The sequence below is a fragment of the Eretmochelys imbricata genome, chromosome 18, assembly GCF_965152235.1.
Source record: "Eretmochelys imbricata isolate rEreImb1 chromosome 18, rEreImb1.hap1, whole genome shotgun sequence".
Lineage (NCBI taxonomy): Eukaryota > Metazoa > Chordata > Testudines > Cheloniidae > Eretmochelys > Eretmochelys imbricata.
Window position 1 is genome coordinate 11,097,725 of NC_135589.1, and position 26,831 is coordinate 11,124,555.

Here is a 26,831-nt window from a genome sequence, read left to right on the forward strand (position 1 = left end):
TAGGAACTAAGTTTATCTGAAGGATTTAAAGAGATCCAACAAATGTTCTCAGATTACTAGTTTCACTGATCTTAATAACATTTGTGACTTAGAGTCTGCAATGACACCAACTCTGCATATTTAAGCACTGTGTACAGTACTTAAGATGCTAAAGCATCAAGTCCTTTGCAAGAAGAAAAATCTTTTCAAGTATTTTCAAGACGACAGTTCCTCTTGGAGGACATATCAATTTTACACATTTCTAGAGGACTTCACTGCAATTCTCAAATGAATGCATTAATATCGTTAAGGTGAAAATCACTTAGCTCAACAGTTAAATGGATAAACAGATATGGTTGCATAAAAGGACTATATATTTGTATACAAGGTGAAGATTAAATTCACTAGGATTGTTTCTGTTTTTGGGGGGGTTGCCTCTGCCAATTTATATCAGAAAGGGATAAGATAGGAGGCAGATTATCTTGTTTTCAATCTTACCAATCAGATTTCCAGACACACTTTCTCTTTCTCTTCATCATAAAGTGGCTTAAAGCCCAGATACCTCTGTGCTGGGTTCTACTTGTGCCTTACCTGCCAGGCCCTTAATGGAATTGTGCATGCAATAGTACATAATGCAGTTTGGAGCCATCCAAATCCCAGAACATGATCTGAGACACTCTGGACTTGGAACATGCTGCTGTATGCAGAATTGGATCCACAGTCAGAAGAGGATGGCACACCACCAAACCCAGCACACAGGGGCAGTTAGCCACAAAGTCATCTAGATAAACTGCTCTGGAAGTTACAGAAAGTTAGGAATGGACATATCACCAAACCTATTCAGCCCCACCTGTCCTCCCTATTACCACACCCTTCCCCTGAACACTTAGAACAAGACCCTGGCTCCATTCCATTCGACAAATACTCCTACATAAATCAGAGACAAACACCTAAAAACAAATCTCTTTGAGGCCATCAAGTTCTTCAATGCTCCTACCAGTAATAAATGTCCTCAGCCAGATATATTCCTTGCTGCCAAAACAGAACTGCAAGCAACTGTCACCAATATCAGTGTTAAGAAAGGTGCTTCAGTTTTCCAATTTAACAGCCTAGTCACCGTACCCTATTAAAACAGTAACTTACTGGTGCTGGTACAGTTAAAGCTCTGTCAACGTTTCCATTGTAAATCCTGTTTTCCACGTTTGTATAGAATTCATCTGTAAGAAGTCTGTTCCAGGCTGTAACTTGGCATGCAAAGTTTCAGCCTGGGAACAATTCTTTTTTTCCTTTAAATAATTATGAAACAACATCCGTTTAAACAAAGGAAATTTGGCAGGTAATCTGTCCATGAAACAACTCAATCACTGCTGGTATTTTGAAGAAAGAGAATACTACATTTGTTGATCTACTTAACTGTGGAAAGAGTTTTGTGCACATAACATATTAAGTACTTTTTCTAAAGGTGTTTTACTGTGTTTAAAAAACAGATGAGGCAGAATCTCTGAGGATAAGAGGAAGAAGACTTTCAACTTTTCTCTTAAAATATGCTGTGACTAGAGAGACAGACTGCATAGTGGTCTGAGCACAAGACTGAAAGCTGTGACGCTAACTCCATCTGTAGCCTTGGGCAAGTCACTTTACCTCCATGTCTCTTATTTCCATGATTCATAAAATGGAGATAATTTCTTACTTACATCACAGATGGGTGTTGAATAAATGAAATGTATAAAGCACCCTGAAAAGTGCTAAACTGACAGGAGGCTAGAATTATTATTATAGAATTATTAGCTGCTAAAAACATTTATTTTATAGAGGCAGTAACAACTTGTGAAAATGTTTGTTGAGGCTTAATTCAGATGTGAGATGATGAGAGCTTGGACAAGAGTTTTGCTGTGTGGATGGATAAGAAAAGCTGTATTTTAGGGCACACCTAAGTGACAAGTTAGCATGTGGCAAGCTGGGGTGTAAATCTACTATGACCCAACATGCCACACACACTCTCCTGCTGTGCACCAAAAGTTCCCTAGTGCGCACTGACCGACTGCGGTTTGAAACAGCAGTATGCAAAATGCAATAAGGATCTTTTGCTGTGCAGCAATAGGGTCTACATGGGCTGGCAATGTGCGGCACACTGGAGCGCTGTAGATTTACCCCCCCCCCCCACACACACACACAAACACAGCTTGCTGTGCACTAACTCATCATCTAGACAAGAATTGGCAAAATTTAGACATAGCCTGGCTGCGAGGGCCTAGAGAGAAGTTCCAGTTAAAGATAACACCCAGGTTACAGGTCTGAGTGACAGGCAGGATGGTGGTGTTACCCACAGTGAATAAGAAAGGAGGTATTGGGGAGGGCTTGGGCTTTATTAGGAGCACTGAATTTGTGTCTGTGAATGAGATTACCCAGAAATGGGGTGCAGAGGGAGAAGAGAAAGGGACCAAGGACAAAGCCCGGTGGAACCCTCCCAGAAAGTTAGAAGAGGATCCTCTGAAGGATAATACTGAAGAAGGGATTGGAGAGGTAGAGGAAGAACTGGGAGAGGGCAGAGTCATGGAAGCCAAGGAAGGATAAGATTTCAAGAAGAGCATGGTTGATGGTATCACAGGAGGTTCACTGGTTAATTAGGTTGAAGATGGTGCACAGGTTCTGAGCTTTTAGCTAGTAAAAGATCATTAAAGACCTTGGCAAGTGAGGTTCCAGTGACGTGCAAGGGGTGGAAGCTGGACTGGAGGGAGTCTGGAGAAGAGAAACTCAGTCAGAGAGAAAGAATCAAAATCTTGTCAACTGTGGCCAATTTCACGCAGTCCTACTCTAATTTAAAGCTCCTGGCTGGATGTGACTGTTCTGATGAAGTTTGTGTTAAATGTTTAAAAGGTCAGTTACAGCTGCCTCCTGTCCAATTTTGGCATCAGGGGGTGCAAACCCCAACAAGGAGCACAGAAGAGATTGTATGAACTCCTGCAAACAAACTGATGAGTTGTCACAGCTCTACAATGTAACTCATTCACCAGTTCAGGGTCACAGATGCCTTTAAAGTGTGTTACAAATGCACACAAAATCCAATGTTGGATTTGGCATTAGAATATCTGAGTGAACTGAAAAAATGTGTAAAATCACATGCAGCCGGACAGCTCTCTACTGACTACACACTGAAGGAGGTTCATATGTGTTGTTTATTCCAGCAAATGCATGGAATGCATCGCACTTGTGAAATATGCTCCCAATATGCTAGTTTCAGGCAAAAACATGCAAGGTAAACAGTGCCTAGGACTAACATCTCCCACTTACAGTCAAGTCACTCCTCCTTTGGGGAATCTACTAGCTCAGATGAGGAAGACCTTTATCTGACTTAATATGCTTTTTGGAGGACTGTAGTGTCCTGGGGAAGCAACTGTTTATTATGGAGGTTGCTCTTGCCAGTTCCTCAAAGATGTAGCCATTCCACCACTTATTTTTGATCTGAGATCAGATCAGAAACGAGCCCTGTGTGTTTTAATGCAGGCACCAGGTAAAGCCTCCTGACTTTGATCATTAAAATAGACCAAATAAGGGTCAGGTGAATGCACTTAAATTTTGCCTTTATAAATTTAAGACAGCTCCTGAGGGCCAAATTTTCAAAATAGGAAAGCAACAGGTCTGCTCACAGGAATGGAGGTACCTGCGGCACCCACACCAGAACTGATATTTGTACAATCTAACTAAAACTTGCATTTGCAAACTGGGTAACTGTGCGCCTGTCTGGATGCATTTGCAACTACTTAATTCATACCCTATTCCTGTACATGCATACACGCCCTGTTTGACTATTTAGTTCCATGGTATTAGCCTAACAATGTCATTTTTAACAGACTTGACAGTTTAAAAAATGTTATAAATGGAAATTATATTATTGCCTTTATTAGCTTCCAGTTTCAGCCTGGATAGCTGATGTCACAGTAGCTGTTTCATTAGGATATTTTTTAAGATGCTGAAAAATACTCTTTCACTCACCCCAATTTAAAAAAAGTCAGATGGACTTTGACAACGACCTCATTCAAAACCCACCACTGATTTCTGCTACCTGAGAAAACTACTCCTCTCCCACCTTTGATTGCAAAGAGCTGTGGTCTCACTCTTAAACATTGCTTAAAACAAATCACACAGCGCCCCGATTCTTGAGAGGATGAGTCACTCCTGTCAGATCGCTCGGTGCTCTCCTGCATGCAAGCACAAGGCTTTACCTTTAACTCCCAACAGTCAAAAAAAGGATTAGAACGTATTTGAATAAAACGTGCGGCAGTTGCCTTAGCGAGGATAAAAATCACACGGCCTGTGCTTCAGGGCACAAGCTGACACCCTGAAGCCAGAGAAATACCGCTCCATAGCACACTATTTCACTGTAAGGTGCAATGTGGGAGCCTGACTCCTGAAGCTTCTAGAATTGACTGCTTCAGAGGGGAGATGCGGCACTAGATGGAGAAATGTCTTCTGCAGTATGACCATTGCTACGGTGCTCACCATTAAAAAATTAGCACGTATCAAGACTTGCCACTTTGTAATGACAACTGCCGTGTGATCACTCAATTACATTAAATAAGAAAGCTATTTTGTCGTGCAGCTTCATACTTTGGGCAAGCAGCACCTGTTGAGAAAGGAAGCTAACTAACGGGCCTAAAAACTAAATTGTATATAATTAAAAGGCCATACAAAATGGATGTCCTCGAGAAAGCTGTAATGGTATTTTTCTCCAGATCCTGGTGTACATATTTTTGAATCTGCTACAGATGATACAGCAATGGGTGCTATACAAAACTCTAAGATACACAAACAGAAAAGGGCAAAGATGTTAAATACGTTGGCTGTGACTTTTAAAATTTACAGTTGCAAGGAACACTTTAAACCAACTGGTAGCTCATGCAATACAATAAGGGGCCTTCTACAAGTTAACAGCCCTATCAGGTGGAAAAATTACCTATAAAATATACCAACACTTATACTAGATGAGGTTAGATCAGGGTAAGAAATAGCGCTGTCTGTACGAAATAGCCTGTACGGCAACCTAGAAAAACCTAAACAAAAACACTCAAAGTTACTTTGGATAAAGAACGACTGAAAAAGGAGAGTAGGTTAGAAATTTTTTTGAAGGATCAGTTTTACTATTTTTTTTCAAATCACTTAATAAATCTGCTGCATATTAGAGATCAGACACCTATTTCTGTAAAGAAAAAAATTGAAGGTTTACATTTTTAATAGAAGTATGACTATTTTGAATGGCAGCAGTATATATTACAAGCAGTGTGAGAGGGTTAAATAGGACAGCCTCAACTCTTTATAAACTTTTGCCCTCTGGATATGTACTCATTGGCTGCCGTACAAGACTTGAGCTGTATTACACGCCTTAACGATATGGTTCAACTGTCGGTCAGGCTCGGGGCCTGGCAATGGGCCAGACCGCAATCAATGGGACACAAAACTCCCCCTTTCAGATCATCACGAAGGCTCATATTATCTCCTTTTTGTCGTGCTGGTTAAATTTATGGAGCAGAACCCCAAAGCTGCATTCCTTGGCTTGGGCCGGCCCACGCGGGCCTCCCTTTGTTTGGTACTGTAAGCAAGGCGTGCTTTGGAGGGTTGCAGGGTTGTTAGTTCAGGCACTGACTGTTTGCTCATGACTGAAATGAAAAGAGTTCAATGGAAGGGCAAAAGGACAGCACAAGTGTAAAACCCTATCCCAGCAGGCTCTGGGATCCCATATACAGACTCTGGACTAGTACGGAACATAGAAACTTGCTGTTAATGACGAAAGGAAAAATCTCATTCTAGTAACTGCTAAACAGACTAACCAGTAAGTTAGCACAATATCTTGCCAAACTGCCACTTAACTTTAACCAAAGCTATATTACTGCACACAGATGAATTTGAATAATTCAGCATAATATACTAATTAGCATGAAAATGATCTTTAACGCACTGCTCTAATTTCTTTCTTTTAAACGTGAACATGAAACCTATGTAGTACAAACACTGTCATCTGGCCAACACCACATTTAATAGTTTTTAAATGACCAGTTTTAAAGCTATGGAAGAGCTCCAGAGAACCTGATGTGACAATCTTTATGCCTATCTCTGCAGAAATAATATCTGCAATACTATTCACATGCCGGGCAAATACAGGGCACCTACTCTCTTTATTCATGTGAAATAATACAATAAATATGAAATTGCCACATGGCAAAGGGGAGTTACTTGGGAATGTTTTCCTTGTGTGGGGAACTCAGGCTCTGTTCAGCTGTATTTACCCCATTCATCTTATTTGCATGATCAGTACAAAAAACTAGGAGTTTATCAAGAGTTAAGCTTGAAAGATTGTTTTAGTGGACTCCAGCGAACACCTCAAAAAAAATGATACATTTTCTTTACATAAAAACAAACATATAAACTGCCCCTAGCTGGTACAATATCTGGAAATGAACAGTTAAAGGATTCAGTTAAAGGATCCACTGCCATAAAATCCTTTGTTATTATTTATATTATGTTAGAATGCAAAGTTTCCAAGCGAGATCTGGGTCCCTTTGTGCTAGGTGCTGTACATACGTTGGCAGACAGGGTTCCTAGTCTCATTTGCATGTTCCCTAACCCCATCCCTGTCCTCTTTCTGCTCCGTAGTACTGTGTACTTCCTTCCACGCTCCCCCAGGTACACTCCACTTCTGATTCCCTGCGCATACATCCACTACACCACATACTAGTTCCCTGGACCCGCTCTCTGTCCATGCTCCAATACATGTGCCCAGGACCCCCAGCAACGCTTTCATTCCACTCCATGACCTGTCATTGTCTTGCTCACCTGACATGTGCTTCCTCCTCTTACCGTCTCATTCGGAGACCAGGGAGCACTGCTGCATGCCATCCTTTCACATACTCCAGTCCTGCACTTCCCAAACTCCATGTCCCTTCCTGGTCCTGCTCCCCACTCCATGTATCATATTGGACTCTTGCTCCATCACATTGCCCTTGGGTTCTTAGCCCACAATCTCTGGCCCAGGCCAGGAGCTGCTACAGCAAAGCCTGGAGTTGGATGATGATCAGTTTGTATTATGGAAGTCCATATACACCCATTGTAGCAGTAGTGACTTAAACACTGCTCTTTATACACATAAACACAATTCTGCCATCCTTCTATTCACCCCCAAAGAAAAACAAAGTGAAGACGCACCTCCTTTCACCACGTCCAATTAAAAACACACATGCACACAGGGCAATTCTAGGCCAAAACATTTCGGAGCTATGTGCAGCTACAGAAATACCAGGAAAACTTTCAAACCAACGTAACATTAAAACCTTTTCTGATTTTTACAAATCTTACCAGCGAAATCTCTGCCCAGTGCTTAAAGTCAATTTAAAAATATCCTTTTGTATAATTTCAAGTTTCATGTTGAAAATAGCAGAGCTAAAACAACAATAAAACACAACAAAATAAAATCAGGTTATTCAAAACATATGCCAGTAAGTTCTACGGACAGTGCATCTAAATCGATAGCTATAATCTTTCTACATACACTGAACATGAAGGCTAAAAAGTAAACATGGTGGCTTACTATACTGATTACAAGAGGATAAGGGGGCTTGGCTTTACCATATGCTAAATATTTCCAGAGCTCCAACAGATTTATAGTGGTCTTCTGGTCACCAAGCAGGGGAGAACAAAAAAGAAAGGAAAAGCATGCCTGGATACTCTCAGATGCTTTTTCAAGTAAAAGCTTTATTATTGCTGGAGTTAAAAGACGCTCCCTGAAAAAGGACGTGAGGTATAGGGTATGGAGAAGCCTTTAAGATGCTCACAACTAACCTCAAGCAAAATAATTCAAGTGTAAGTAAATGGAAAAAAAAAAAAAAGGTGGAGGCTGTAAGCTCCAAATACTCACACAGAAGCAAAAATGTAAAAGAAAGAAAAACACAAGGACTAAAAACTATTAGACATCTGATTATCCCTTTTTATGGCTTACGGAGACTGTTACAGTTCAAAGTGGCTTATGTGTCCCCCACATACATTACCTATCTCGATCAGAGTCTATAATCTACATCGTTATGTTATACACAATAAATCTGAAAGCTACTCACATATTTTCTACTATTTTTTTTGAAACTTTTATTGGTACAAGATTCGTAAAGCTAACTTCAATAAGTTACCCTAGACATACTGTACCAGACTTGAACCCCTTGGCACAGAAAGAAGATATTTCTGGACATTACATCATAAAGCCACTGCACTGGCAAGTGGTTGATCGCTTTTATGCTTTTCTTTTTAAAATTGTTTTCCTGTTGCATTAAACACTAGTTTAATCTTTTCAATCCTTTTTATAAACTGAAAATACTAGACAGGGGGCCAAAAGTTATAAAAACCACTGGATCTGCAGTCAATGTTTTCAATACTGGAGATCCAGTCCGACTGGTTTAATGCAGTCTGATGATTTTTCCTGGTACATTCCAACAGACGTCTGTTTTGAATAAAGCTTTTGTTCATTCCTGGGGTGTAGACGCTTTAAGTTATTCAGCCTAATTCTGAGCAATAAGTAAATTTGTGAATGGAAATTGTGAATACTTTATTCCATGATCGTTGTCAACTTTTCAATTTATTCTGCTAATGTTAATGTATGAGCTTCCATTCCAAACTATCTACAGTACCTTTCTGAGACAAATTCTCCCTCACTATTTGTATCCCCTTGGACTACTTAAATCTACATCCTTTTGTAAATATTTTTGTAACAAGATTATTATTTAGATACACCATAACAGATACATCAGGAAGCTAAAGGACTTCCGTGGGAAAAAAGGATAAAAAAAGAATTGCAATGTTTAGATAAACACCAGGAGAGAAATGCACACAGTGCATAAGGTATTACTTTGCTAAGACTTGCTAGTGTCTAAAAAACATTTGATAAAAAATTAGGACAAAATATGCAAGATTTTGGAACTGTGCAAATCTCTCTTTATTCTCTTGTAACTGTATTCCATTCAGTAACTTTAGGTTAACCAATACATATCTACATGAATAAAATAAAAAGGGGATTCAGTTCACAAAAGTATACTGAACTGGGCAGCCCATATGTGGATTTCATTTTGGGGAACAAACTTGGTTCTCCTTCTGCTAGGACCGTCACTTAGGAATGTAATGTGCATCAGATGAAATAAACCCATGTGTCAAAGCCTTGTAACATTTGTGAAATATTTCTGTTAATTTCACCATAAAAATTAATTGCAAGGAAAAGCAGTAACTTTGCTCAGGCCTGATTATTAGTTCCATCTTCTTATTAAGAGAACTTGTTTGGCATAGTGATATTAAATGTATATATTATATATAAAATCTGTTTATTGTGTTAATATATTGAGAGCCATGAGCTCAGATCCCAATATAGATTAAACACAAATAGGACTCTACTATATACATTTGGCATCTGAACTGTAGTTGAGATAATTAACTATGCATACCATTTCTACTTTGGAAGTTCATTTAATTTTTTTTATTAAAAGTTCATTTTGTAATCTTAAGTGACACAATTTTAATTATGAAGAATTCACACGATAACAACTGGGTTTAGTTGGTGAGGTAATGGACTCCATAAAAACTGATAAGGGATGTGTTGGCTCTCTTTTTCAAAACTGTTTAGGTAATTGATTAACTTTTTCTGATAGACGGTATCAGGCCTATATTCTATTACTACTAATAATGTATCAAATATGAATGGATTAAAATGTTGGTTACTATATCTCAATGAATCTTGTTCAACTATTTCCAATTCTTGCATGTCAGAAGAACAATTAAGTGTCACGCTTGTTGAAAATATAACCATTTTTAATAAACGTTTTCAGCAAAGCTGCCGCCTCTAAAAGCTGTTTATTCAAACACAGATAGTTTAGCTACAGAACTAGGGCAGCTCCAGTCACTGAACGGTCATTTATTTAATCCCATTTTTGTAACAAATGGCACTGCCCCTGCATACTGTAGATGCTGACCCCTAAAGGCATTTGCCACATAACTTTTACCAGCAAACCTTCGTTCAAGGGCAGGTTTCAATATGATGTGGGACTCTTGGCTGAACTCTGCTTGAACCCAGAGGCATATCACTTACAATAGACACTAACAATAATGCTCTGATCACCTGCTTAAGACAAGAGGGTTCAAAGTGAGTTCATGTCCCCACACACCTTTTTCAATTCAGTGCTTGTACACAATGATATTAAGTTTAATCTAGTTCCTGTTCAGAACCCAGAAGTGGCCTGGGTACCTTCTTGTGTAACGTGGGAATTTTAGGAGTTTTGTTTGATGTCATTTCATCCAGTCAATGATACCTTAAATTAAACCTTCTCTTGAGATATCAACATTTTACTTTTGCAGGGACAATCCCAGTAAGAATTATATATTGTAGTGATTAATCTTTTCAAAACTAATTGCAACTACACTATAAATGGGGGGAACCGAATTATAGAGAATGACTGCAAACTTCACAAACCCCTTCCAGTATTTTTAGTTTTAATTTTTTCTATTTATATTCAACCATTCTCCTTTCTTATTTTTTTCCAGGACTGGTAAAGGATCTAAGATTTTAGTGCTAAATTCCACTGCTCTTGCTCCTTTTGTTATGAGGTATTGAAGACTGACCTCCCTGCCCTCGAATGTCAAGATAAGAAAACCTTCAACAACCTTAGTTCTAAACTATAAAATGAACATAGTACTAAGAATTTCAAGGCTCCCTTGAAATATCTTTTACAACACTTAAACAAGTGGTAGTCGTGATAGCACCCCATCACTAATGGTTTGTACGCTCCTTCTTTCATGTTGCAGTCTTGGATTGACAAGAGCCATCTACAAAAAGCTTCTTTAAAATATACCAATACAAAGAGGTGAGATCAGAGGTGACATATGGGTGGTTTACTGGTAGAACTATAACTAATTTTTTAAACAAAACAAAAACAAAAAAATCTGGCTTCAGTGTGAATTTCCCCTCATAATTTTTAACTCCTCTCCATAAATAAATGTTTACGTCTTCAATGCCATTTTAAACTTTCTAATGGTGAGTTCTATAAGACAATGAAATAGTCTTTCCAGGGTAAGTGCTGGAAGCCTTGTTATGTAAAATTAGACAAGCAGTAGAAAACAAGACCGTAAGGAACAAACTTGCATTGAAGGAAGGAGCTAGAAGAACTACACTATTTCCGTTTTCAAAACAAATAATATATTTTCCATACAAAGCAAAGCAGATGAGAAGCATCAAAATGCCAATAAGCAAGTACAGAAGTGAAATTCCAACAACAATGGATGTGGCCTAAAAACTGAGGCCTCCAAAAAAGCAAGTTCCTAAGCCATACAGGATTCAAATTCTGGTTAGTTTTTCAGGTGGGTACCAATACGTTTCCAATTCTACACTCCAGAAAGGTAAAGAGACAATGAACAATGGAATTCTATTTGCAGTATGTTGCCAGCGAAGGAAAATAACTAAAGAAAAATTATCTACTTGATAAGAGGAAACAACCTGCAACATTCTTATTCAGAAGAAAGTCTCCACCAATGTTTGCACAAATACATCAGTGGGAAATCAAAGCTGGAAGACCAAAGAATCCAAGGTCATATCCATTGAAAAGATACAAGTGCTATTTCATGAGCTACCAAAGCTTCCCTAAAAAAGAAAAGGAGTACTTGTGGCACCTTACAGACTAACAAAGCTTCCCTGAGTACTTAATGCTCCTCAAAAATGTATAGGAGCAAATTATAGTTATGGGCTCTAGATGCCCCTTAAATCCCACTCTGGTCTCTCTGAGCACACACACCACAGATTGGGACTTGTGCCTTTACCGTTCCTGGAGTGGAATCATGTGAATTTCCCTCTGAGAAGAGGTCCCGACTGAAGTACACTGTCTACTGACCATGCTTATCTAGCAGTTCTTCCTGGGTTTGTTCCTGCAGTTCTTCCCTTTGAAAGTCTATGACATGTGGTGAATACACTGCCCAGACAGCCTTAAACCAGTCGTAACAGAGCATAACAGAAGAGAAAAAGGGTTTTAGAAGAACAAAAAGAGACTACATGAATGTCCTAAAGGCTTACCTTTATATATAGAAATGTATCTCATGAAGCATAGGAAAGCCAAACTTTAGACACACCAGTTGGGCGTCTGTCATTCTGCTTCCCTGAACTGTCTCCCCACTGCTTGAGGCACTGACCTTTAAAATGAGTTGGGGTTTTTGTTCTCCTCAGTTTCCCCAGCTTGGACCTTATTGCCCAAAACCAGTTTGGTGAGTTCCACAAGGGGTTGGAGGCAGTACATCAAAGCAAAACGCTCTTGCATCACCCCTAAAGTTGTGTCAGATAGAAGGGCTCTCTCAAGTCATTTTTTTTTGCCTTTTTCCTCCCCAATAGCCTGCTATTAAACAGCTAAACCAACATATTAATACTGTAAACTCCCTAATAACCAGATTACCATACAGAGCTGATCACAGAGCAGCCTCAGGTCCATCACAAAGCACAAACACAATCCCCCTTTTTTCTCCACATGATTAAAACTGACATCAGTCACTGAATGAGAGTAAACTCCCAATGAAATCACAAAGCCACCATCAACTGTAATGGTTACTATGACTTTTCACAACTATTCCCTTTAGAGTGCATTCAAATATCTAGTAAACACCCCCTTAGGCGTACATTAATGGCAGCATGAGAGAAATGCGTAAAAAGATGGGGTGATCTAGATTTTGCTAATTCCTGGGTGGTCCGAATTTATTCTTTATTCACACCTTCAAAGGGGATGGATACCTTATATGGGTTTTAGTACATCTCTGAATCATTTAGGCTTTGTTTAGCATCCAAGCAGCGAACGGGACAATATCAGTATGAATGATACATTTTTTAAAAATTGCATTTTTCTTCTCTAGACATGAAGTGGATCTATACATGGGGCTGCATAATTTCAGACATCACAATAAAATAAAATAGAAGCAACTGGCATTTTTACAAGCTTCATCATCTTTTTACTGTTTACTGTATTCTACAGAAGAAAGACACATCAGAGAAACTACATTTGTCAAGCTTTTTCTCTGCAACCAGGCATAGCAAATGCTGTTTTACTGTAAGGACTGACACAGATTGAGCTTTTGAGTAATCACGCCACAGCTGTTTGTCTGAAAAAAGAAAAAACTGTGCGATGTCCAGCCTGTCACTGCTGGCGTGAAAAAAGTAAAACTTAGTGTAATATGCCTCTCTTCCAGTTGCTGTGTTAGAGCTGGCATAGAGCCGGGCATGGAATGTGAGATGCGTCAACCACCTCAGTCCTTCCCACCAAAGCCTCAGAAATTTGCTGGACAACAGTTCTCTGAGCTAGCAAGGAAGGTGGGTGGGTAGTAGGAATGTGCAGAGAATCATCTCAAAGAACTCCAGTTATTGGTAAGTAATCTTCATTTCTTGAGTGGTTTCTGCACTTTCCCACTATTGGCAGGGAGTGTTACAGACTTTGCATCAGATCTTGAAGCTAAGTCTAAAGATTGCTTAGTCAAAGTACGTATTGAGCTTCAAGATGCAACTCAACAAATTTCAGCTATCGAGATATATGTCTAAGGCATGCCACAGAAGTCATATTAGCCCTTATGGAATAAGCCCCAAGTCCAATTGCTATAGGAATATTTACTAACTTACTACACTTCAATACAGAGCCTGATCAACTTGCGCAGATGTTGGGTAGTGATACTCTTTCCCTTGTGGTTATCCCTATAGGCAATGAAATGTTAGGGTGATTTTCTGTATATTTTAACCTACTTAGGTAGAAATTCATGCCTTCTCAATATCTGATTTATGCAACTTATATCCCCCATGATGGAAGTGTGGTTTAGGAAAGAATACTGGCAGTTTATTATCTGATCTGATTATATGGTAATTAGTCATTATTTGGGAAGTAATTTTGAGTGAGGGTGTAGGACCACTTTATCCTTATGGTAAACTGTAAAAGGATGACCAGCCATAAGAATCAAACTCATAGCAATAAATAAAACTGTTTTAATGCATAAACCGAACAGAAACCAGTCTTCCATGGGCTCTAAAAGGGTTTCAGAAGCCTCTGAGGACTAAATTTACATCTCAAGGGGATGATGCTGGGTTCCTCGGCAGAGGGAATAAACTCACCAGTCCTTTCAGAAGTGTTTCACTATAGGGTGATTAAACACTCTTGCGGTCTGTTTCTAGATGATGAACTGAAATGGCTAAGTGATGCTCTTTTAGGGAGGATATCCCAGAATCTGATATCTGAACCGAAGCCGAAGGGGATGTAATTGGAGTTTTTCCACACTACCACTTGTGTAACACCAAGAGTAGACGATTCCCTGGAATTTAGCAGGATCTTCCAAATTTGGACTGGATAATATAGGTGTCCTGGATATCAACCTTGTCACATGGATTAAAATCTAGCTTGAACAAATGGCAATGATATACAGAAATATATCTAGTTAACCAGGGAGAAATGTCTAGTGAGGTGCTTCAGGGAGTGCAACTGAACCCAGGCTTACTTAACTTCATTTTAAGGCTCTGGTAAAAAAGGCATAGAAAGTACATTTGTAGATGACATTAAACTATGAGGTGTTTAAAACACCAGTGAGGGGAGGAAACACTAAGGAACCTAAAGAGGTTAGAAATATGGCAGGAAATGAAATGAGATTCAACCTGGAAAACTGCAACCCAATATATCTAGGGAAAAATAACCCACAACACAGATATTTATTGATGAGGAGACATTTGTAAAGCAGTCAAGCCAATCTCCCACCCCAACCCTCGGGATAAGAGTGAACAGAAAATTGGATACGAGTTTGCAATGAAATATGGTAGCAAAACCAGACGATACAATTTTGGATTCCTTGCACAGGCAATGCATGATGTCACAGAACAGGGAGATGATGGTCCGTTTTCACACAGTACTGATGAGATGCTACTTACAATTCACGGAGAGGTTATACTAGAGGAAATTCAAAGATAAGCAATAAAAATGATGAGGGAGTTTGGATAGCTGACTGCAGGAGAGGAGTTTAAACCTGCAAAATCTGGCCTAACGCTGACTGAAGGCAGGGGAGACATGAACATCAATGAGGAACAGCAATTGTTTTGAGCAGCCCAACACGGTTTCACAAAGAAGTAACGGGAACAAACTTGCACAAAGGAAAAGTTGGCTGAGAGTGCAAAGGCCCTACGCTCAACTTGATGACATTTCTGTGTTTGTCTGTCTGTCTCTAACACATTAACTTTTAAATGAGGTCTCTGATCAATTCCAAAATTTCAACGAGTGTCCTAGGCATCGAAGACGAGAACCATACCGATTTTGGGGGGAAATCTGAAAACCTAATGGGGAAAAGATGGGTGACACAGCTTCAAGCACTTCTGCAAATGTCTGCAGATAAAACAATTTAGTTATGGTACCCATTAATGCAGTGGTCCCCAAACTTTTTTTGATCACGCACCCCTGAGCCACGATCGGCAGCCGGGGCTGGGAGCGGGGCCATGGTCAGGACTGGGAGCAAGGCCGTGGTCAGTGCTACGGCCAGGAGTGGAGCTGCAAGCTGAGGCCACAACTGCGGCTGGGGGTAGAGCGGGGCTGGATGGCGCTCCCTTCTTTCCCCTGGGGGAGGGGAAGGAGGCCGGCCCAGGCCCAGGCCCCACTGTGTCCCATCGAATACTCCTCTGTGCTCCCCTAGGGGGCATGCCCCACAGTTTGGGGACCACTGCATTAATGCATTCCAGCATAACAATATCCCTGACCATCCTCCCAAAAGAGTTTAACATGTTAATACCCTGAATGACTTACTCCCCACATACATTATGGTGGGGAGGGTAAGGAGGAATATGGAGGCATGGGAAGAAGACACATTGGAGGCATGCACACAGCCCCTAAAATCGGGGGTGTGGAGGGAGAATGGCAGATCTTGATATGGGGAGGAGGATCCATGATGCCTTTGGCACAGGGGAAGAGGGGAATGATGGTGCACACAGAGCCTCCCAGCCACATGGGGGAAGAATGGAAGATTGTGAAGCGGGGGGGGGGGGGGGGAAGGAGGAGGATTGGGGTGGGTGCAGAACCCTGGGAGGTGAGAGACTGGAGGCATCTGGTATGGTGGTAGGAGTGCACACAGAGCCCTTGCCATGAGGGGAGTGTGACTGGTGGGCACACAGAATCCCTGGCAGGTGGGAGATTGGGGGAAGATGTACAGAGTCCCTAAAATATAGTGAGATGGGAGGGTGGCACAGATCAGGGCTTGTGGAGGATGGAATGAGGGAATGTCCAGAGCCCCAGTGTGTGCAATGTGCTTGGCCTACAGAAGCTATGATGTGTGTCCCTCTCTAGTTAGATTGATTATGAGAAAATATATCATAACAAAGGTTATTAACCTCAAGGGAACGCAAAGGAAAGAAATCCCATTGCCTGAGTCATTTACAGATCACACTGCTAAAGTAGTCAAGAATATACTGTAAGCAACAGTTCCTCATTGGCACAAGAGACTGGGTATTAGCTCATAAATCGGTTTCACCTCTAGTTTCTAGGTGAATTTTTGGGTGGGGTTTAAAAGAGCAGATGATGGATAAGATCTCATAAAGGGACCTGATCCAAAGCCCACTGAAATCAATGGAAAAACTGTTGTTGATTTCAATGGGCTTTGAATCAGGCCCCAGGTTATGGAAGGATTTCCAGGCTTAAGGGTCAACATAAAAGAAATCATTAAGAGGGAGCAAGTTAGATAGGTAAACAATTTTATCTCCTGCTCAGTCAGGACACAGGCAGAATGCCAAACAAAATGACTTGTTTCAGGGACAAGTGCCCTAGTAAGGGAGTACTCTCTCTGAACATTAATTATTAACTCATAAACAAGCATGACAACTTTAGATTAAAACAAGGGGCATGTAGGGACACTCCTGACGGAATCTTAAATGAGCTCTCCCCTTCTGTAGCAGATTAATGATTTTGCCACCCCTAGGCCCTGAAATAATTGCTGCCCCCATATGAACTTGTGAACGGCACTAACTGATACAACAAAGGAGTCTATTTTGCACATTTTTGCTGTCGTTTCATTTTCCCTTTCTTTCTTTTGTATGGCATTTCTTTTTAAACTGAGAACCGCTTAATTTCTTCCTTCCGGTCATCATATTAACGTTTAGAATTGTCGCGAGTATGTTTATTAAATGGCGTCGCGCCATCCTTGGTGGTTTCAATACACGCGCTGATTGGTAGAATCGCGGCGTCACTGATGGTTCGGTTTGGTGCACAGTTACAATATGAACAAATGACGACACAGGCCTCCGACAGACAGTGGGGCTTGTGCAAAAAATGCCGCGGTTACAAAAATGCTGCTATTATAAATTTGCCACCCCTGCAAATTTGTCGGCCGAGGTGACAATACACCATTGCTCCCCTTCCCACGGGCTTTATACGCTATGTGGTATTATGTGCACACTCTTCCTCTTTCCTTCTATTTCTACTCCCATGCGCTCTTTTAATTCTGCTGCTGTTGCATGATGAAGAACTGCAGGGCTGAACAATGAGATGGACACATCAGAGATAACTACTCCCTCTTCTCCACCTATGCCTCTTTATCGTCGGTTTGAACGTTACAGTCCTACTGGCTGACACGAAAAGGGGTAGCGGAGAAGGCAAAGACATATAATTTTTTTTTCCATTTTAAAGGCCATTGGGTCACTCACTGACATTGTCTAAGAACCAAGATCTCACTGCACAGCTACAGAGCACTGGCATTAAAATGACAAAATGGAGAATTTTAATTACTTGCCTCTCTTCTGGGATAGAACCCAATACATATCCATAAGAGAATTTTCTACTACACATTAAGGCTAGCCATAACTAAAGTGCTCCCAACTTAACACAGTCCAACAAACCTGTTAGAACTGGGTAACCCCATGAAGTAGTCCTTTGCTTCTACTGACATTTCAGAAAGTGAATTCTTTATTTTCAGTCTCACGTTGCTGATATTAAAAAAACACCACAGTTCAATAACTAAGGAAAAGTCTCTGGTCAGAGTTAAGCTGCTTTGGCAGAAGTCTGAGTGAAAGCCATAATGGCAATTTCCTGTATTGCATGTGGTTGTGGTAGAAAAAGGGATTTCAAATAAAGATCTCCAAAAGGCCACAGGCATGTATCCAAGATTACTAAATATCAGAAAATTCCTTTTACTACCCTGTGAATTACAGGAAAAAGTTTTCATGCATGTTTTCTTAACTAACAAAAGTACTGTAGCATGCACTAAAGCAGATTTTTAGAAGATAGCTTTCTGAATATATCTATTCAATTACAGGATAGTTTTCTTGTTTTGGATTGAGTTTTTTGGCAGTATACAACACAAATGTGGAAATAATCAGAACCGCTGTATGTGACACTGCAGTACTTAGAAGAAAATATAAAACCCACTCAAAATAAAATATCAAATCATACACATTAGTTGCTAATAAATTAAATGTATGCTGTACTGTCAAGATAGATTTTCTTTTAATATCTTCCCAGTGCTCTGACATTTTAAAAAATTAAGCCAGCTGTCCTTTCTTGTTTCATAAAGAACAGAATTAATGTTAAGTTTATCTCCAGCAAAACAATAATTAAGTTTGTTTTTCTTCACAAATTAAATGAGTTTATGCTTCAGAAGTTCAGACAGCTTATGCAATTATAGCATTTCTTTCTTCTGAAGAAGTTCATCAGGAGGTCAGGCTTTTTAAATACAACCTGCTAAAAGTACATGAAACATTTTTAAACTGGCACCATATGCTATAAAAACCACCACTTATCCTAGCCTCCATGGTTTGGCTTCATGCTCCCACCACAGTTTGTGCTAGCTGGGTGTGTCGCAACATAGATTAATGGATTTTAAAGGCAGAAGAGACCCATTATGATCAGTTAGTCTGACCACCTGCATAACACGACCATAGAAGTTCATCCAGTAATTTCTGCTTGGAACTCAATAACTTGTGCTGAAACTAGAGTGTGTGTTTTAGAGAGGCATGCAATCTTGATTAAAGACTTTGAGTGATGAGTCTACCACATCCAGTGGTAAACTGTTCCAATGGTTCATTACCCACTCTATAGAAAATGTGCACCTTATTTCCAGTTTGAATATTTTAGCTTCAACTTCTAGCTATTGGATTTTATATGCTTGCTATGGTGCCAGAGAGGAACAGAAAAAGACAGCATTATTTTAGGGCAGTGATACTCAGAGCTCAGTGATTCAGGAGTCAAATTAGCAATCAGAATTACCCAAAAGAGCCACACTAGTATGAATTCATTGTTTCATTTACTATATAATTCTCACAGCAAAAATGACTGACCAAGTATATTATTTTATCAACTACAATTGGTGATAACATAGTAAAAGCATCCTGACTGGTTAATAATTAAATCACACAGTGTTTTAATATTGTGTGCTGCAAAGAGCCGCAGGACACACGTTAAAGAGCCACTTGCGACTTGTGAGCCTCAGTCTGAGTATTGCTGCTTTAGGGGTTCGGAAATGGAATGTCCTCCCATCCTTAAATATTTGGCAGATTTAACACTTAACTTTACAGTTCTCATTTTGCACAGATCTTTTGCAAGGGAACTTTTAGTAATTTATTGCGATGTAGCACGTGTCACTTTTAAGAGAAGAGGAAATGTAATGCCTGACCCACTCAACTCACTCCCAACACCCAATTGACTTAGAGGTATGTTGGGATAACATTAAGATCACTACAGGAAATTCCAGCCTTAAAAGTGATACTTCTCACAAATGAGGTACTGTGACCATGCAGGCCAATAAATATGTTGTTCAAAACTATACTTCTTAAAGTTGATCCATTCATTACACTTGTCTCCATCCAGGTTAGCTAGCATTGCTATACTAATAGCAATACCATACTAACTGATATCTAGCAGTTTCCATTAAACCAGTCATGGTAAGTTAGAGCCAAATGGTGAAGGGAAAAAGTATGTCTCATTTCCAGCAACGATATTAAACTACCATGACCAAGAAATGGGTATTTTTTTCCCATCAGACAGTCTAATAGAAAACGAAGCCTGCACTTTCACAACTTTATTTACAGAAAATATTTTTTTTTATAATTTCTCAGGAACTGGTAAGAGCCTTACATAAGCTGCACTATAATGAGCAATGTACTGTTTTAGGCTTCTGAGAATTAGGGATTATTTAGAGTTCAGCCAAACAGAAGGAAAAAAAGACATCACTTGGAATACAATTTTCTGTGCTGTGGTGGAGGCTTAGCTATACTTAAGAGGGCGGCAGTGATGTTTCAGTTGCTTTTCAAAATATTTTGTGACCATAAGCAGCAATCATAAAACCAGCCATCTAGTACACACTTTGTGTAGGAGGTGACTGAATTTCCATTCTAAGAAGTTTTATTTTGGTTCCCTCTCTTAAATCTGCAAATAAAGGAATATCCTCCTTGAAACTGGGGGGCTAAGTTTGTAGCTTAGTTAGATTTTTCTGCCAAACTGGAGTTCAGTTGGACAAAGCATTCATGAATGACACCCAAAGAAGGGAGGTACGAAGAGTTCAAAAGTAATTTTAATGAATTTTTATAGCCAATAATAATAATGTTGATGAGAAGGAGAGAGATAAATCATCATTTACTGTACTTTCTAGAGCACAGAATAAAAAAAGAGTATACTTTTACACACATTTAGCATTTTAAAGCATAAGTCAGCTTTTATTTTTTGGACAAGCTAATTTAGTGTTGTGAACTGAGGGGGGAGAGGTGACACGTTTCATCCAGGTCTGCTACATAGACACTGGGGAGGAGGAGAAGTCCTCACACCTCTGTGAACCATGGAAGGCCAGCAGCAAAAGATCTCTACTACTACAGCAGACACTTAGCAAGTCTGCTTGGGGGAAGAAAGAGATGGTGAAGGGCATTTGCCCATTTCCTGCTGGCAGCTTATGAGACATAGCAGACCCCATATGGAATGTAGAAGGCTCTTCAGCTCCCTCCTTCTCCAATCCTCAACATGACTTAGGAATCTAGCTGGGGGCCGTACTAGGGTTGCCAATGTCTAATCACACAAAGGCAAACACCCTTGCCCTGCCCTCTTCAGAGGCTGCTTCCCCTCCCTCTGTCGCTTGCCCTCCCCCACCCTCACTCACTTTCACCGAGCTGTGGCAGGGGTTTAGGGTGCAGGAGGGGGTGTGGGCTCTGGGCTGGGGACGAGGGGTTTGGAGTGTGGAAGGGGGCACCAGGCTGACCCTGGGGCAGGGGTTTGGGGTTCGGGAGGGGGCGAGGGCTCTGAGAGGGAGTTTGAGTGCAGGAGGGGGCTCAGGCCTGGGGTTGGGGTGTGGGCTCCGGCCGGGCAGCACTTTCCTCAGGCGGCTCCCGGTCGGTGGCACAGTGGGGTAAGTCAGGCTCCCTGCCTGCCCTGGCTCTGTGCTGCTCCTGGAAGTGGCCGGCACATCCCTGCGGTCCCTGGGGAGTGCTGGGGTCTCTGCGCGCTGCCTGAGCACCGACTCCGCAGCTCCCATTGGCCGGGAACTGCGGCCAATGGGAGCTGCAGGAACAGAGCCTGCTTTAGCCCTGCTGTGCCACCGACTGGGAGCCACCCGAAGTAAGCAGGGCCAGGGGGCTCGGTGTGCTGCCCCCTCCACACGCCACTCCCAGAAGCAGCCAGCACATCCCTGCGGCCCCTGAGGGTGGCGGGGGAGGGTATGTTAGGGGGCTCTGTGCACAGCACCGCCCCGATAGGTCCCACTGGCCGCAGTTCTCAGCCAACGGGAGCTACGGAGTCAGTGCTTGGGGCACGGGCATAGCGCAGAGACCCCTCTCCCTCCCAGGGGCACCAGGGACTTACCAGCCGATTCCAGGAGTGGCGCAGGGCCAGGGCAGGCAGGAAGTCTGCCTTAGCCCCACTGTGCTGCCAGACTTTTAGCACCTAAAATCCCCCCGTTTGGCTTCAGTAGCCTCCAGGAGACAGGGACTGATTCAGGGAGACTCTTGGCAAAACCAGGAGGGCTGGCAACCCTAGGCCACACGTGCCTTCCTGAGCATGGTACTTCCTGAACAGCTTATTTTGGTTTGTTGCGGACTGATAAGCTTATTAAGATAAACAGGAAGAGGGCAGGCGACTGAAAAGTACCCAGTGGCTTGCAGGAGAGCTGCCCACTAACTCCTCTTACCGCTTATAGGGAGTGGAGAATGCAGGAGGCCCATAAGGCTTGGAAGGTTAAGGGAGGGACCTCAAAGGTTTGTCAGATGCACGCACTTACCCAAGGTGTAGCCCCGCTCCTGTGCACAACCATTAAAAGGCAGGAAATTTAAGATTAAGGTTAACCCATTCATGTGTAAGCTCACAGTTAAGATACCAAGCCACATTAATTCCATCACCTAATTGGAATTGATATAAGCAATCACTTGAAGAATAACAAACAGTTCTAACTTTTAGGTACCACAAAAACTAGAATGCTTGATTCCTGATCACGCACAGCTTGTACCAACTACAACCTCATTTACTGTCAGACATACTTGACAGAAAATTTCCTATTACACTAATAGCATACTGAAGACATAACTCCCCACTCCTACATCACAAAAATGACAACAGATGGAAGTTCTAAAAAATGCTCCTTTACTCATAGCAGCAATTCATCTTATATACTTAAAATCAGCTATTGAGATTCTACAGAAGATTTTTCTAGGTATCTGGCCATATGTGCCCCCCCTGCATCTGAGATCAGAATGGGATCTCAGCACTGGAATAGTGTCAACCACAGACTGAGTCCATCCATGACAGTAAACTTACTTTAATTCATACTTTGCAAGGTTAAACAACACTAATCAGATCAGCTTGAGCATTTTTATTTCTGTATACTTCTTAACTCGGAACAGTCATGGCCCAGCACACGTAGAGCAGAAAGTGCAATCTGAGCCAGCAGATTCATCTTGGAACAGCATTTTATTTTGATTCCAAACCACACATAGCTGAACAGTTAACAAATGCAACAGGGGGCTATTGGTACACAACAGTCAAAACAAGTCCAAATCCTTTGTTGTTCTTCTCCCTGTCCTCCAATGAACAATTTAGTTGCTTGATTATATATGAGAATCAGAAAGAAAAGTGGGTGGGGGGTTCTTTTATGAACTTTTGCAACATAAGTGTAGTTGAGTGTATTTTAATGTATAAGGTCTATACATCTGTGATTAAAATCTTTTTGTGAAAAACAAATACAGTCACACCTGTGTAAAGAGGCTTCCTAAATTAATTACTAGAAATATTTTTTTCTTTAAGAAAGGTTTATGGGTCAGTGGATAGTCACAGAACTGTTGCAACAATACAAGATTTCTGTGTACTGGACACATTTTTGTCCTGCACTCATTATATTTAGATGCCTTATATGGTTTCTGATATTCATTTACTATGCAACTAAACTAGGATTTTTTTCATTTGCCAAGGATTGCAAATTGCATGAAGATGAACTTCACCTCATGCTGCTGTAGGTCCATGACAAACAAAAGTTATTCCAAACTCGGTGGAAGCTCAGCTCTGGTTCGACTCATAGAAATTTCCTAATCTGTACTCAGTCAACAGCCACCAGCAGGAGGGCACTGTGCTACACAGGCACATGGCAGGTAGATAAAGCTAGCTTTTGCCTGCAGTCTATTTTCTCATCTGTCACGCAACCTCATCACTATTGGAAATTCATGAATGCAGATATGTATTTCAATTTAATGCACACATCGTATGCATGCATGCACATCATGATATACTTATTTTCATAAAACAGTGCAACCTTCATAATAATTTATTAAAAAAAAAAAAAGAGTATAGCCATGTTTTCTTAAAATGCACTCTGAGACTGCTTAGGTTAACACATCAGTTATTTTGCTTGAATGTGTCCCCAACCTCCTCCTTGTCTGAGATAGAACATTTCTAATCATACTCTAGATGGGTTTTTTCTTTAAATCCCTCTTTACTTATCCAAACTATGGTCCCTGGCATTTCAATTCTACACATTAAACTAAGTCCCAAGTGCATAAAACTATATGCTAGCTGCTCCCATTCCCTTCCCAGCCCCCAACATGCTCATTTAGTCGTGGCTCAAATTTACTGTTACATTTGATGCAGGTAAAGTGTGGGGCCCTATTATACAAAAATTCATCATTACCGACAAAAGATGGGCTAACTGAATCTTATGAGTCTTAACATTAATTCTTTTTATATTTATTACATTCATCGGCAGTTAAAAAGCCTGGTGCATTTGGAACACTTCCTACTTCCACAACAAAGTATGTCTAGGTTTGAATTCTTATGAGTTTCCTGCACCTCACTCACACTTCATCAAGCTTATTGTTCCTTACTGAAATAGTGGTGGCAGACACATCAGGATTCTGAGTGTGGCATAATAAAATGGAGGAAATGGAAAAACCAAATGGAAAGACTAAAAAAAAAAACATTCTGAAAATCACAAAGTAAATATACCTGGATTTTTTAAACCCCCTGTTGTGCAGGATCTTGTACAACAGACAGAGTTCTAAGGCATACAGTAACACAGCACAGCATCAAGACACAGGAACTGAATGCCACTTAACCACTGGAAATAAAATGTTTATTCTCTTAGATCCAACTCTCTGGACCTCTCCTATTCTTTCCCCTTTTCCTCATTTACTTTGCCATTATTATTTTTATCAGTTTTGTAAAACATTTATCTTAAACATGTTTAATATAATTAAATATTGATTTCTGGTAGTGCCCACAACACCAAGATGGCAATTTCTTTTTATTATATTTAAGCTCTTCAGACTCTCTTTTTCCTGATTTATTCTAATATAATGTAGCAATACTGCACGCAGATGTGGTCGCCCCATCTCAAAAAAGATATATTCGAATTGGAAAAGGTTTAGAAAAGGGCAACAAAAATTATTAGGGGTATGGAATGGCTTCCATATGAGGAGAGATTAATAAGACTAGGACTTTTCAGCTTGGAAAAGAGACAACTAAGGGGGATATGACAGAGGTCTATAAAATCACGACTTGTGTGCAGAAAGTAAATAAGAGTGTTATTTACGCCTTCTCATAACACAAGAGTTAGGAGACTTCAAATGAAATTAATAGGCAGTAGGTTAAACAAAAAAGGAAGTATTTTTTCACACAACACACGTCAACCCGTGGAACTCCTTGCCAGAAGATGTTGTGAAGGCCAAGACTATAACAGTGTTCAAAAAAGAACTAGATAAATTCATGGAGGATAGGTCCATCAATGGCTATTAACCAGGATGGGCAGGGATGGAGTTGCTAGCTTCTGTCTGCCAGATGCTGGGAATGGGCGACAGGGGATGGATCACTTGATGATTACCTATTCTGTTCATTCCCTCTGAGGCACCTGGCATTGGCCACTGTCAGAAGACAGGATACTGGGCTAGATGGACCTTTGGTCTGACCCAGTATGGCCATTCTTATGTTCTCAGTAATGAGAATCTCCTATATTACACTGTAGCTTTTCTGTACCAATTTTACTAGTACACAAGGCCACATTAGTGAGTCTACAAATGCAGTATTTCAAAAAGGAGGTAATTAAATAAACTAGAGGCAACACTAATAATACACAGTCAATTTTACAAAATTACAGTGCCTTTGGGCTAGGAGACAAAACCATGATAAAATTGCAGAAGGTTTTGCAATATGGCTTTGTAGACAGTTTATTGATAAGAAATGTAAAGTGTTCACTGACCTGGGGCCACTAAGACTTGCAGTGTCTCTCACTGCCTGCGCTGTTTCAGAAGCAAAATCAAGGGCACCAGCCATTGGTTTGGTTACTGTGCCAACCAGCCCTTTCCCAAGGCCTGATATGAAACCACTGACTCCTCCTTCAGTTTTGACACCTTCTACTGTTGAGGTTATGACACTTGTTAATCCACCAATGATACCTAGCAAAGACAACAAAACCTGTAAGTGGACCAACTGCTTTGCCACTAAAAATAAAACGACAGGATGTTATTACAGCTGACAATGTTAAATGATTTACTTTTTTGAAAGTTCTTGATCGAGTGAAAGCATGCTACCCACTTAATGCAGCACATGAAAAGTCCGATTATGAATGGATGTTTTTTATTAATCTAATAATATAGTCTTATATTTGTATAGGGCATTTTATCCTGAAGCTATACATACACAAAAGTATTTTGTCTACTGCTCAAGTGAAGCCATCTCCAACAGTGTGACAAGGGTTTAACAGAACACAAAATATCACACAACAGCTTAGGACAGGAAATGAAAAATACTGTGTTCAGATGGAAATACAAAGAGAAATTTAAGCAGGCAAAGCGTAATTACCCAAAGTGGAATTTTGACCAGGACACTGGGGACAGGCATCTCATTCTTGCAAAACATTAATGTCCATGAGAACCTGGCCCACAAGGGGTTCGGAACTTAAAAGGGAGATCCTCAGCTGGTATCAACTGACATAGCTCCACTGACTTCTTTGACTGCCCTACAGATTTTACATCACAGCCAAAAGACAGTAAACATTGTGATGTTGGAGGTTCGAACAGTATTATTGGTACGTAAGTTCTGGAGTCGAGAAGCATATAGCATATGCTATGTTTAATTGTTTCATTTGGGTAACTTTGCCATACAGTGGAGTATTTGGGAAAACTACAGTTCAACAGATAGAATTTAAGAGTCAACTGCTTCTTCAAAGAAATGAAAATCGAAAACATTAAAAAACCAAAAACAAACAAAAAGATTCAAGTCAAAGAAGCTAATCAGCTAATGAATGTTTCTAACTGACTCTTCATTAAACAGTCTATATTTCAGATTTCACATGTTGCTAGCAACATAATTTATACCTGATTTTAGAACATACTAATGTTC

At 40.5% G+C, this 26,831-nt stretch overlaps 1 protein-coding gene across 5 annotated transcripts in view; it reads right to left on the reverse strand.

The window, feature by feature from the left end:
- VPS13D (vacuolar protein sorting 13 homolog D) overlaps nucleotides 1-26,831 on the reverse strand; it is a 189,126-nt gene that overhangs the window by 16,611 nt on the left and 145,684 nt on the right. For 4 of the 5 annotated variants that reach the window (XM_077837552.1, XM_077837556.1, XM_077837555.1 and 1 more), the window contains one exon: nucleotides 25,690-25,885. The exons of the other annotated variant lie outside the window; for it this stretch is intronic. In XM_077837552.1, the coding sequence (XP_077693678.1) occupies nucleotides 25,690-25,885 (196 nt within the window). The remainder of the gene's footprint in view (nucleotides 1-25,689; nucleotides 25,886-26,831) is intronic. 5 annotated transcript variants of the gene reach the window in all.